At 37.4% G+C, this 13,080-nt stretch overlaps 1 protein-coding gene across 1 annotated transcript in view; it reads left to right on the top strand.

Moving 5' to 3' along the window:
* DDX10 (DEAD-box helicase 10) overlaps nucleotides 1-13,080 on the top strand; it is a 199,562-nt gene that overhangs the window by 175,107 nt on the left and 11,375 nt on the right. The window contains exon 17 of the mRNA XM_004585037.4: nucleotides 6,157-6,296. Coding sequence (XP_004585094.2) covers nucleotides 6,157-6,296 — 140 coding nt within the window. The remainder of the gene's footprint in view (nucleotides 1-6,156; nucleotides 6,297-13,080) is intronic.

Below are 13,080 nucleotides of genomic sequence, written 5' to 3'. Positions count from 1 at the left end.
AAGAACTTTCTCAATTATGCCATTTTACAGTCGCAAAATACAGGACAGGTTTCATTAATTGCCAATAGAAATTGTGTGGTTAGATCTAAATAGGTCATGTTTTGGACTTACTGTTTAATCCTTGTCAACAATAATGTGTATTTGATGTACTCATTAATGATCAACACTATTGGAATTTTAAAATTGAATGTGTTAACAGTGTACATATTATTTGATCAGAGAGACTGACCATATAGATTATAGAAATTATAACACATTCTAGCATTTAGGCTTTCAATAGCAGGATTCTATTCTAATATATTCTTACTAAATACCAGTTTATCAAATAGTTATTGAGTGTCCACACTGCGCTTTTTAGTAACTACAGCATTGAGGAGCAATAGGGTGTGACCTTTACCCTCATGGAATATTGTGCCTGGTTGAGGACATAGATAGTACACGAGGAAGGAATTCATTCTGGATATAATGCTGTGCTTCTAGCATATGTATTTGAGCTGCACCCTGCATACTCTAGAATCACATCTTTATCCCATATTCCTGGCATAGAATTCCTTTAAAGCTCTTGGGACTTCTGGTTGATGGAAATATTTTAACTTTGTTAATGTGAACAAGTTCCCACCCACTTGTGTTTATACTGATGTGGTATCTCAGAATAGGTTCCCAGATAGCTTTAGTATAGGGACAGATCACTAAAAGAAAAGACTACATAATTTATTTCAATATCTATCTGTCAGGCTCAGCGTGATGGCTCACTGGCTAAATTCTTGTTTTACAAGTGCCGGGATTTCTATATGGGTACCTGTTTGGGTCCTGGCTGCTTCACTTCCTGGGCAGCTCCTTGCTTGTGGCCTGGGAAAGCAGTTGAGGATGGCCCAAAGCCTGGGGACCCTGCACTCGCATTGAAGACACGGAAGGAGCTCCTGGCTCCTGGTTTCCCCACATATTCTAAAAACAGAGAGAGAAGAGAAAAAGAAAAAGCAACTATTCTGGCACAAGGTATACTTAGCACAAATTTGTCACTAACCAGGCCCAGAATTCCCACCAGCTACTGGCTGTTTTTCTCCCAGCAGTGTAACACTTGCCTAGGACTACAATTGGAGCTTGTGAGAACTCTTGTTGTGTACTGGGCATATTTTGAGTAATTTGGGACCCCATTTGTAGCTGCTCATGTCTGAAGGGACTGGAGTCTTAAGAGACTGAGCCCTGGTCTTGTGTGGGATCTGCAATATACCTACTTAGTACTTCAACTGAGGTAAATTATTGGACCCTGATTTAGTGTGGAAAAAAAATTAATATGCAACAAACCACATTTTTGGTGTTAGGAAGCACATCAGGCCAGAAACCCACAGAGTTTTCCAGTAGAGAAGGCATATTCAAAGGCAACGAAGTGGAAAGAGTCTTGACCTTCACCAGGACATGAGAGAAAATTGACTAGATATATCACATTGAAGTTTGTATATGTAAAATTGCAATTACAGCAGAGAAGTCAAGTGTTCAGAATGTTTTTCGGGGATCCATTAGGCAACTGTGCAGTACTTGCAGCAATAGCAAACAGAGGAAGACAAGATTAATGAGTTTGAGATGGACATATGCAAGGGGGCATCAAAGCACCCCTGGTTTTATGAAGCTTATAAAATACACATGAACTGAAAAAAATTGCAAACCCAAGGTTTTAATGGTGAACTTGGCAATTTAGGATGATGTATGAGAGTATCTAACTTGTCTTCAGGTCTATATGGCCTTGGTTAAGTATTTAGTCATTTGAATCATAATTGCTTAATTTAAAAAATGGAAACAATGATTTTTTTTGGTTCTAGGTCACAGGGCTTAAAGAGCAGATAAGATAATATATGTCAAAGCACTTTGTAAATTTCTTTTTTGAAGTAGATGTCACTTTCTATTTGTGTTTTTTTCTGTCATCACAACCAAAAAACTAATATTTCAGTTGTGGATAGCTTTGCCTGCCCTACTTATAAATGAGTCTTCCAAATAACTAGTTTAGGGAAAAATCCATTACTCTTTTAGGTAATTTTTTTCCTGAGAGATTCAGAAACTGTGTTTCAGGAACAGTTGCTGCATAGAGGTCACCCTGATTTCTTTGTGTGGATAAACGACTTTTTAAAAATTTCTCAAGTCCTTAAAAGAGGTACATGGACATGTGGGAAGGTAAGAATTTTTTTGATTGGAGTTTTGAGCAGCAGGCTGCAAGGCTAGAGAGGCAAGTCAGTGAGACGGGTAGTAAAAATTCCTGAAGATAAAGTGATAGGCTGATAGCTTGAGCTCATAATCAGTAACTTGTTAAGGGATCTAAAATTTGCTTTTTACTTGATGGTAGGCATATAGCAACACCATGGAGTCAGTTTAGTATTGATTAGTGCACCCTGTATCTAGAATCTGGCTGTCATTTGAGTGCTTCTGTGGACAGCTGACTCAGAACGACTCATTTTATTAGAAGAGAAAGGACATTATCTTGTTTTATGAAGATTTGCTAAATAAAATAATTTTTCTCTTAATCTGTTCTGGCTGCTGCAACAAAGTCGACTGGGGAATTTGTGAGTATCAGTGGTCTTCCGCTCCTGGTTCAGAAGGTTGGAAGCCCTGGGATCAAGTCAGCAGCAGATCTGGAGCTGATGAGAACTAGAGAGGCCTCATCGTTTGCTTCCCATATGGTGCCTCTTGCGGGGACCTCTTTTTTAAGTGCACAGATCCCATTTATGAGGACACCGTACTTTATAACCTAAAGTATTTTAAAGTTTGGGTTTTAACATCAGAATTCTGGAGAGACTGCAGCATGTTTCTTAATAAACTAGTTTGTTAAACTATCCTTTCCTTTGCTTTTTTTCCCCTTTTCCCTTTCCTTTTCCCTTTCTCTTGCCCTTCCCCTCCCCCCTGTGTCCTGCCTCCCCTGTTACAGCCCTGTGAAGAGCCAGCCAATATTAGGAAGATATCTCTGTCTCCTCCTAATTGTGGCTTTCAAAAAATTATAACTTTAAAAAATGTCTCAGTCTGAGACTGGCACAGTTGTCTAACAGGCTAATCCTTTTCCCACATGTGCCAGCATCTCATATGGGCATCAGTTCATGTCCTGGCTATTCCACTTCCTGATCCAATTCCCTACTGTTGGCCTGGAAAGCTGCAGAGAATGGCCCAAGTGCATGGGTCTGTGTCCATGTGGAAGACCTGGCTCCTGGCTTTCAGCTTTGGAGTAGCCCAGTTCTGGCTGCTGCAGCCATTTGGGGATTGAACTAGTGGATGGAAGTTATTTCTCTGTATTTCTCTACTTTCTTTGTCTTTGTAAGTAAAATAGATAATCTTAAAAAATTTTTTTAAAAAATGACTCCTTTCCCCAACTACCTACGTAAGAGGCCAGACTGTCTTTGTATTTCAACCAGAATAATACCCTGTAAACTGATTAAATACAGAAGCGGATTTGAAAATCTAGCTGTTGTCTTTTAAGCCAGAGATTTGATATACTTTTAAAATGTGAAAAATAATGTTTAATTTTTAAACTTTCAGCTATTTTTCATAAAGATTCTTTTTGTTCATTTATAGTGAGATAAGCAAATAACTAAATATTTTTAAACCCATAGTTTTAATTTATAATATAGCAAATGTTTATAAAAATCCTCCTTGTTAACGCAAGCTCTTTTTAGAGTCCTCTAGTGTTTTTATTTATGAATGATGTGTGACACTCAAAAGTTTGAAAACTGTTTTGGGACCCTGTGCGATGGTTCAGTGGCTAAATACTTACCTTGCAAGTGGCCAGATCCCATAGGGGTGCCTGTTTATATCCTGGCTTCTTTGCTTCCCATCCAGCTCCATGCTTTTTGCCTGGGTAGAGGATGGGCCAAAGCTATGGACCCTTCACTCACTTGGGAGACCTGGAGGTAGCTCCTGACTCCTGACTCCTGGCTTCGGATTGGCTCTGCTTTGGCCATTGTGGCCACTTGGGACGTGAACCAGTGAAGGAATCTTTCTCTCTGTATCTCTTCTCTGTAAATCTGTCTTTCCAATAAAAATAAATAAGTCTTTTTAAAAAACAACCTGCTTTGAGTGCTGTCTTCACCTTCAAACAAATGTTCTTTTAAGAGCAGTAGGCTGGAAAATAGAAAATATCTTGTAACTCAGATTAGTGTTTTAAGTAAACGTTGACATTTGATTTTTGTTGATATGTGTGATTATTTGCAAGTAGGTGTCAGATGTGCCTTTTACTGCCTCTAATGGCAACTCTGCCTCCCACCCCGCACTACCTATCCCGCCCTGGCCCTTCTCAAATTTGTTTCAAGAGCTTTCGTTTTTACCAGGGGTTTTGCCAGGAAAGCTGTACAATAAGAGACTTTTGCAGTGGTGACTAATCCTCACTTCCTTTACTTCTTGTTCCTTTTGTTGTTCTAAGGTTATCAAGGGAGACATGTTCAGAGAGTGTTAGAGTATTTCTTTGGCTAGCACTACAGTAGATTGATTTGCTATTCTGAGTTGCTACTCAGTTTCTGGGGAAGCATTAATCATTTGAGATCAAAGAATTGTTAAAGTTTGAATGACTTGGTGTGCAGAATTACAAAGTTGGCAACTGGGGAAAATCTGCTCCAAAATTACTGTTTTCGTTTTCTTATTTTATAAAGCAATTTTATTGGAAATATTTTTAGGAGCTGCTGCTGTGGCATAGTGAGTTAAGCTGTCATCTGCAGTTCCAAATCCTATTAACAATCCACATTTCTCTTTCTTTGACTTGATTTTGTGATTGCAGAGTTGGAACTTCTTTTTAAGCTTCCACATATGAGGGAAAGCATGATATTTGGTATATTCCACTTAACATAGTGTCCTCCAGTTCTGTCCATATTGCTGCAAAAAGGATTTCATTCTTTTTTTTATGGCTGAATAATGTTTTATTAAATGCTTGTGGAAGTGCTTTATTAGATGTTAGGTGACTGGTATGTCAGAAAGAAATTTGTTATAAATAATGTTCATAATATAATGTGTAGTCAGATTCATACTGCGTTAGTCTTGAAGGAGTAAGTATGAAAGTTCACCTTTGTGTGTGATACTTGGAAGGCCCCACCTTTGTCCGAACACTACTGCTCTTCCCATCTTTTGGTGTACCTCCTCTTTTCCCTGTTTTTTTTTTTAATAACAATGTGTTTGTATTTGAATTTAGAAGACTAATGTACTTGACATATGCTTGTACAGTTGCAGTTTTTTTAAAGATGGACTATTGTGAAATTTAGCATCGAATGTTACTAAATTCTTGCTTCTGGTCTTATACTGGTATATTTTCACATAATGTTCTTTGTAATTTTGAAACATAATCATGAGCACTGAAACTTTACACATGTTTTTTTATTAATATGTGAACATAATAGACACTTTGTCATTATTAGGCATAAGAAACTTCATAGTGATTTACTTTTTGAATCATATTTTCTTCAATTTTGGCATGATATAAATTTTCTTTCTCTTGGCAAGTAGTTGTGATTCTGAAGGTTACATAGAAACCCTCACCAGAAGAAGGATTTGAATTGAGAATGTCAGTTGGCAGGGTGCCAGTTTGGGTCTAGAAGTAAAACCTGATGGTTTTTTTTTTTCATTTTTTGTTATATTTTTGACAATTTTTAGATAGTTAATTTGGGTAAAAAGGTTCAAGGGCTATAGGAAAATGGGTAAGAGTATTATTTCCATGTTGTTTCCTTCATGTATCTGAGGTAAAGAGGGATATTGAGGGAGAAGCCCCACCCAGTCTCCCACCTACCCCAGTTCCCTAATGTGGGGCATGCTCCAAGATTCTTGCTCTAGTGGTTTTGATAGTTCACCAGTTATGAATCACTGCCAGTCTCGCCACTCCAAGCACGATGAGGTCGTTGAAGAATCCACTGATTGACTAGTCCATCATAGAGTTTCCAATTGCCCAGTATTTCGCTACCAACATATAGCTGAGGTGGTTGATTGACTTGTTCTATCCTCTGTCTTTTCATGGTTAGGGTTCTGAGTCTGGCATTTTGATTGGGGAGATCCGCAAAGAAACTTTGAGGTGTTCCTAGACCAGATTCTTGTATGTTCTAGCAAGCACAGGGCCTGGCACAGTCCATCACCCCGATCAGCTGAAAACCTGATGGTTTACCAACTGGTTTCCTAAGCTGCAATTTCTCTGTGTTTTCTTAGGCCAAAGATGAAGAAGAAGCCTTTCTGGACTGGAGTGATGATGATGATGATGGTGGATTTGATCCGAGCACACTTCCAGATCCTGATAAGTACAGAAGTTCTGAAGAATCAGATAGTGAAGATATGGAAAATAGAATGAGGTATGTTTTCAATATCATTAAACACACACTCACATAGATTTACTTCTTGCAGTGAATCCGAAAGATGTCACTAAAATGTGGTTCTGAGACTTTGTAACTTAACTAATATGTTAGAAAACTCAACTTTTTCATACTCATTCTGCTTGTAAGTTATTGCAAATATCTTATCCTTTTTTCAATTATTTTAGGAATTTTTAAAATTATTTCTGTAATCCTTGTTAATGATATAGAAGTGTTATATACAAGATGTTGCCTTTACTTTCTTTATCTTCTCTGAGTCCTTGAGGCTTAACTATTTATTGTTAGCATGTGCTAAGGGAAGGCAGGATTTTGAGTCACTGTTATGCTTCTGCATGCTTTTCCTTAAAATTAAGTAACATAAAATAGTGGGAAACTTACATATAAACAGCCTTTGACAAAGTCTTTATTTAAATATATTCATTTGCTATTTTCTATTTATTTGCCATTGTACCAAAATGAAGCATGATGAGTAATATTGTGACTTGCTGGGCATCTGCTGTCAGAGTATTAAGTATTAGATTATATAAGATTGAATTGATTTAATAGTTGAGGATGTTAAACATCATGGCATTCTAAAGCAGTGGGCCAAATATTTAGGCAAAAAGAAAAGCAGTGCTGAGAGGGCAGATGAGGTTACTGCGATTTAAGGGGAGATGAAGCTTGATGGAACCACACAGGGCTAGCTGACAGAGTTCGGAATTGAAGCAGGCTTTTTGTTTCATTTTGTTTACTTTCTTTTTGATATTATTTACATATTTGAATGGTCCTCTGATTAGAGGGTCCAAATATGGAGGAAGATTGATGGGAAAATGTTTTCAGTTTTTCTCTCTCTCTCCTGTGTTCTCAGAGAAGAAGGGGAGCGGACTGCTCCCTGCTGTCAGACTGCATCAGCACCTGGGGATGGGGGATGGTCGTTTGAGGAAAACTTGGAGACTCTGATGTGGGGAAGAGTTTTCTAGGGGAGTTTTTAAAGTGTTTTTGATAGTTCTAAGACATCTTCCGTGTTGGTACTCAAACATATTCTATATTTATTTGTTGGGGCTAGGAATTATTATATATATACTCTGGCATTTCCGAGTAGCAAATTTCCCACTCACCAGGTTGGGACAAATGAAAATGTCTTCAGACATTGTCAGGTATCCATTAGAAAAGAACACTGCCCGAGAACCACTGGATCAGATTGCAGATGGCAGATGCAAACTGCTAGTGCTTAATTTCCTCCGTCCTTCATCTAGAGTCTTCGAATAGGTCTTCCCGGTCGCCCAGGTAGTCTTCTCAATCCAGCCTTTATCAGTCATCAAGATTTAGAGTAAGTTATAAGTAGTAATCAACATGGGTAATATCTATTTATATTCTAATTTCCATTTTTCTTCCTTTCCATTATGTCCTTAAAATTACCTCAGTGGCAAATGGTAATGTATCAAGATGGCTGTAAGTTAAAATTTAAATTGTTTCAGAGAGAAAACCTCAGCAGATTGTATATGGCAGAATTTTGACAGCAGTAATTGCTACTGATACTGTTATAATACAGCACCAGGATATCTCTTCTTGTGTTGTTGCATTTTGGCTACATCGTCTCTCACCAGCCCAGCGACATGCCAGGATTCTGGGACGTTAGCTTTGAGATGCCTCCTAGCCTGTTCATTGTGTTTATTCGCAGTTTCTTATGCCTGCTCAATAATTTCAGCAACAGCCAGTGCTGCAGCTGCAACCACACTCTTCCTGTACATTATTCTCTGGACATGAACTTAGCCTTTTCAGAAGAGAATCCACTCTTTGGAACCCAGATATACCAATTAGAAAATAGCTATTCCTAAAGTAATTCATGCGAGGTAGTTTCTTTGCAGGTATCCTGAGTGATTCTTCTTCACTTTGCTGGGACTTAAATATTCACTTATATTCCAGTGACAATGAAAAGTGTGTTGCCTTGAGTTTCTTTTGAAAGGTTTCATCAATCCTCATTTATCCGCAGAAACAGAGGTTAGAGGCAGGGGCTTCCTATCGCATAGAAAAAAAGTTGAGGTTGCATTCCTGTCTACCATGGAAGGCTCTAAGTTTGTGTGCTGTTGCTGAGAGTAAGTATAGAAGGCAGGGATTGCTCTGATGTTCTTTGATTTCTTTTCTGCCGTTCATCTCTTTTAAATGGACCCCAACTGAGTTTTACTCTGACCTTCTCATTATGATCCTCCCTTGGGGCTGTGGAATTAACACAGGTGGGATGGATCATGCTAGATTTGTTATTGTTGATAAAATAGAGACAAGAATTTTTACAGTGTTGGAAGAGTGAGACAGAAGTTCTCTCTGCCTGTTGCATTATGCAGTTCATTGCTGTGCTGAAAACTGAACAAAATCAGGTGTTATTACATCTAGTAAGTTTTTATATACCTTTTGTGCTTTTCGGGGAGAAAAGACTTCAAATATCGTAATTGCTCTGTGGTTCATACATAATTTTTCATTTCTAATAGTCCATAAAATATAGTTATGTTGTGTTACCATAAAAGTGTTGTTTATAACTTTTGTGTATGGTACCAGGAACTCCAGAATACAAGCGTTCCAAGCTGATTCAATCACATTATGCTTATTTGGGGGTTGATGTATCTCTTATTGTCCTATTTCTTCCATTCAGTGAATGGACAGAGTATGAACAAATGGTAAACAAGGCAAACACACTTGCTGCTTTCACAAAGCTGTTTGTTCAGTGGAGGTTAGAAATGGCAAAGCATGCAGTTGCAAGCAGTGAGCGAAATTATTGTTATGGTTTGTGAGTGGACAAAACAGTAAGGAAGGCATCGTTAGGGAGTGATTGTGGTGAGCACATTACTTTGCGTGGTAGACCAGGAAGTGAAGGCAGTGATGTCTAAGCTAAATCTGAAGTGTGTTAAGATTTATCCAAGCAGAGGAAAAGGTAAATTAACATTCTCTTAAGTGTGTGGTCGTTGAGGTAAGTAGTTGGTCTCTTTAAAGTAAAATCCAGTGAAAGTGCTCTTGCAATAAAATTATTCCTCTTAGCTATGTTGTAAGCTGAGAGATTTGTGTATGAACATCAAATATAAAATCAGTTTTATATATATGATAGTGCTCTTCATATTGGCTTACGGCCATCTGCATGTGAATTGATAATGATATGATAATTTGTGAAGTATTGAAGACAAAAAGATGACTGGATGTTCCAGATACTCATTTGCTAGTGAAGTAAAGTTTAATGCTTATAATTTTAATTGTTTTTCGACTAAAATAAAGAGAAAGGAAAACAGTCATTAGACTGTTACTGTTTTATATTAATATTCACAGACTGGTCTTTAAGACCAATTTCTTTATAAAGAATTACATGCTGTGGTATTTGATAGATTTTTCTGGGCATCTTAAGTCCATTTGCAACTAATTTGTACTTAGTCTTACTATAGTTCAGACATGATAACTGCTATTTGTGGTCAAGCTTTTTCAAAGAAAACTGTTTAGTATCTTAAGATGATTATCTGTTATTTTTACCTATTCTTAAGGAGCCTACAGTCAAAAGATAGATCTAAGATTTTTTTGTCGCTATATTTGTGTTTTTGTGGGATATTTGTTCTGTTTTTTAAAGTATATTTCATATTAGTTTTATAGTTTTTGACAGAACTTTAAAAATTATCTCTTAATTAAATGGGAAGACTACCTTAATCTCGAAGGGTCTTTTATTTCCTACTGTTGAGTTCAGTAACATGCCTTTAGAAGGTTTGCGCAGCAGCAACTCTTTCAGTATTTTTAGGGTTTGTCAGTTCAGAAAATAAGTGGATATTTGTGTAAGAAAGTGGACTTTTGTAATGGAAGATTGGCAGAAAATGTATTTATTTAATTCCCTTCATAGCTATTTTTGATTGAGGTTTGGGTAGCATTACATTTACGTAAATTTTAGTGGACTTTATGGTCCTAAATAAATGATATGATTCTTCTTTAAATAAATGTTGTTATACTCAGTTTAGATGGTTGTATTTGAAAAGAAATAAAGTAAAAACAATAATTTTTAAAAAGAAACAGGGATAGACCATGTTGATCAAGTTATATTGGCCTACAATTTATTGTTGAGCAAGTTTCAGCTGTGAAATTTTCATCACCAGCACCCACCAAATATCCTGGGTTTTATGTTTTGTATTATCTATACAGAGTGCTGTATAAAGTGTTCTGTTTTATAGCAACCTTCTGAATTAACTTACAGTTAAAAGGAAAGTTAAAAAGAGAAAAGAAATACTGTTGCCTGTGTTTGCTGCTATTTGTTGATGAGTTCAGTTGTGGGTACCAGGCAGAGAGGGAAGTTTACTTGGCTTGAAGATATATTAGCTTTATTGTCCATGGTTTCTTTTTAACTTCTGGAGATTTATTCCTCATTGCATTGAACCTAGTAAGTTTCAGGAGGAAGTTCCAGTTGTCAGTTTTATGTACTGAAAACTTGAAAGAAAAGTAGAAACTTCCAAGTCAGGTTGTTGAGGTAGAGATGGAAAAAGCTAGTATTTGTACTTATTTGTTTGTTTGTTTGTTTATTTGTTTGAACTTTCACTAAATTGTCGATTTATAGTGAAGAAAGGAAGTGTGCTATTTTCTATGTAAAATAGAGGTTGAGACAGGGAAGATGCAATGGGAGACATTTGGGGTTGGGAAAGCCTGTTGATATTCCTTACCATCTGCTGCCATCCTGCACATGCCATTTTATATTTTACTCACCCATTGTAGGACTGTGAGTTTACCATGTTTTAAAAATGCCAGGAGCTGTAAAGGTGAATGAATAGCTTGAAATGTCATGAAGCCAACATACCACCTTGCCAATAGTATCTCTTGGCTGCTGCCCTGACTGTGGTGTGTGGCTGCATTGGAAAGGCTGTCCTTTTTTGCATTTCACGTTGCTGCATGTAGATTGAATTCATGCCATCTTTTTTTAGTTACATAGCTTATATATGTCTCCTTATAGAATTTTATGTTGTTCCCATGCTTAGATTTTTGGTTCTCAGTGTTAGGTTTTATTTTGTTTTTGCTGGTATAAGTTATTCTTCAATGGACAGTTTTGCTGAAGATAGGATTTTCTATTTTGGAGTCATCTGAAGGCCTAATAAAGCCTGAAATGCTATAGAACCTAAATTTGCCAGATTGCAGGAACATTGGGGACATGCTTGGGTAAGTGACGATCCTGCATATTGAAAACTAATCAGTGAAAGTAGTTTGAGAGAAGGTGATATGTTTCCGGGGAGCACAAAATATTCTACATCACTTCATATGATGATTAAAATTTTTTAATGTGGGAGAAGAAAGATAATTATATTACCTGGATTGCTATGGAGCCAGATTCTTATTCTGGACCTCCATGGATAACCTTTAAGTGGAATCTTGACCATTTTGAAATTGCATGCAAAACAATGGTGTGGTTGTACATGCAGCATAGATACTCCTGTGCATTTATGTGGAAAGGGGTGGGGTGGTGACTTTTTATCAAATTCTCATGTTACTTTCTGAAATGAACAGAAAAAAGATTCTGAGGCCAAACCTTATTGTCAGTCTGAAGTGACATGAGCACATTGTGTATAAGAAAAGTTGTATGAGTGATAATGGTGTGATGTGCAGTCTCCGGCCTTTTGTCTCCGTCTCAAAACCTACAACCTTTTTTGGTTATTAGAATTCTAAGAAGACGTTTTTACCTCTCCTTAGTGATTTCAGAACAAGGTTTTGCTTAGATGAATTGTTTCTGTAAGTGTTTTTAGAACTGAGCAGCTGGAAGAGAAACACGGAAAACGGTACATCTTTACTTCCAGTCTATATGTGATAACCTTCCATGACTGAAAGACGCTGAGCTGCTTTTATAGAATACACTGCAGTGATTAATCTTCATTGGAGCTGTTGCCTTGGCCTTGCAAATTAAAATTTGTAAGGCAAAAAAGATCTGTGGCACAATATGTTTGAATACTAAACGTCAGTACTTGGGGATAGGTATAATGATGGTTGAGAATTTCAAAATGATACCAACTCCTTTATTACTGCCTTTCAATTATTCAGGAGAGTCCAATCTACATTGGTTGATAGGACTGGATGACAGGAATGTTTTATGCAAAAACAGGCTCACATCAGCCATGTACATGCTGGATGTTCTGTCTTCCCATAGCCAATTTAGCAGCATGTCGTGGAAGGACATTCCAGGGTTTCTGTGTAAGGGCGCATTCACTGTTCTCTGTCAGAACCCACCCTCATGCAGCTAGATCAGTCTGCAGTTTCACCTGAATTCTTTTCCTGTGCGTTCTAGAAGGAAAAGAAAAGCTTTCTCAAGAAGTTAGGAAGCTGCACAAACAATGTAGCAAAGTGAGTGCACTTTTCTCAAGTAGCCCCTTGTCCTGGCTTTTTGGGAAGTGATATTGATCCTGTGTTTGTCATTTAAAACATAGAAAATCACACATTCTTAATTGTACATTAGTAAGTGTACCCACTATGGAAGTTAAGAGCTCTAACAGGAGACATGGTGATATTTCTAGCTGGACAGTTCCATAGTCTGAGGTACAGAATCCCCCTTGATTTCAGTTTCTGGTTTATAACTTAAATATCTGAACTTCTTGTTCTAGTATCCTTATAAGTTTAGCACTCCCACCAGTGTGTTGTATTTCTATACAGCATTACATGTGGCGGGAGAGAAGTTGGCAGGTCTTCCCTGTGGATCTTTTTATCATGCACCAATTTCAGTCAGTTCAGAGACTCCTGGGAATATTTTACACAACTAGGTGCAGTGGTTCTTAATGCTGCCCAGGAAATA

This window comes from Ochotona princeps, chromosome 4 (assembly GCF_030435755.1).
Source record: "Ochotona princeps isolate mOchPri1 chromosome 4, mOchPri1.hap1, whole genome shotgun sequence".
NCBI classification, from domain to species: domain Eukaryota; kingdom Metazoa; phylum Chordata; class Mammalia; order Lagomorpha; family Ochotonidae; genus Ochotona; species Ochotona princeps.
The sequence above is the reverse complement of the archived record's forward strand: the minus strand, read 5'-3'. Positions and strand labels throughout refer to the sequence as shown.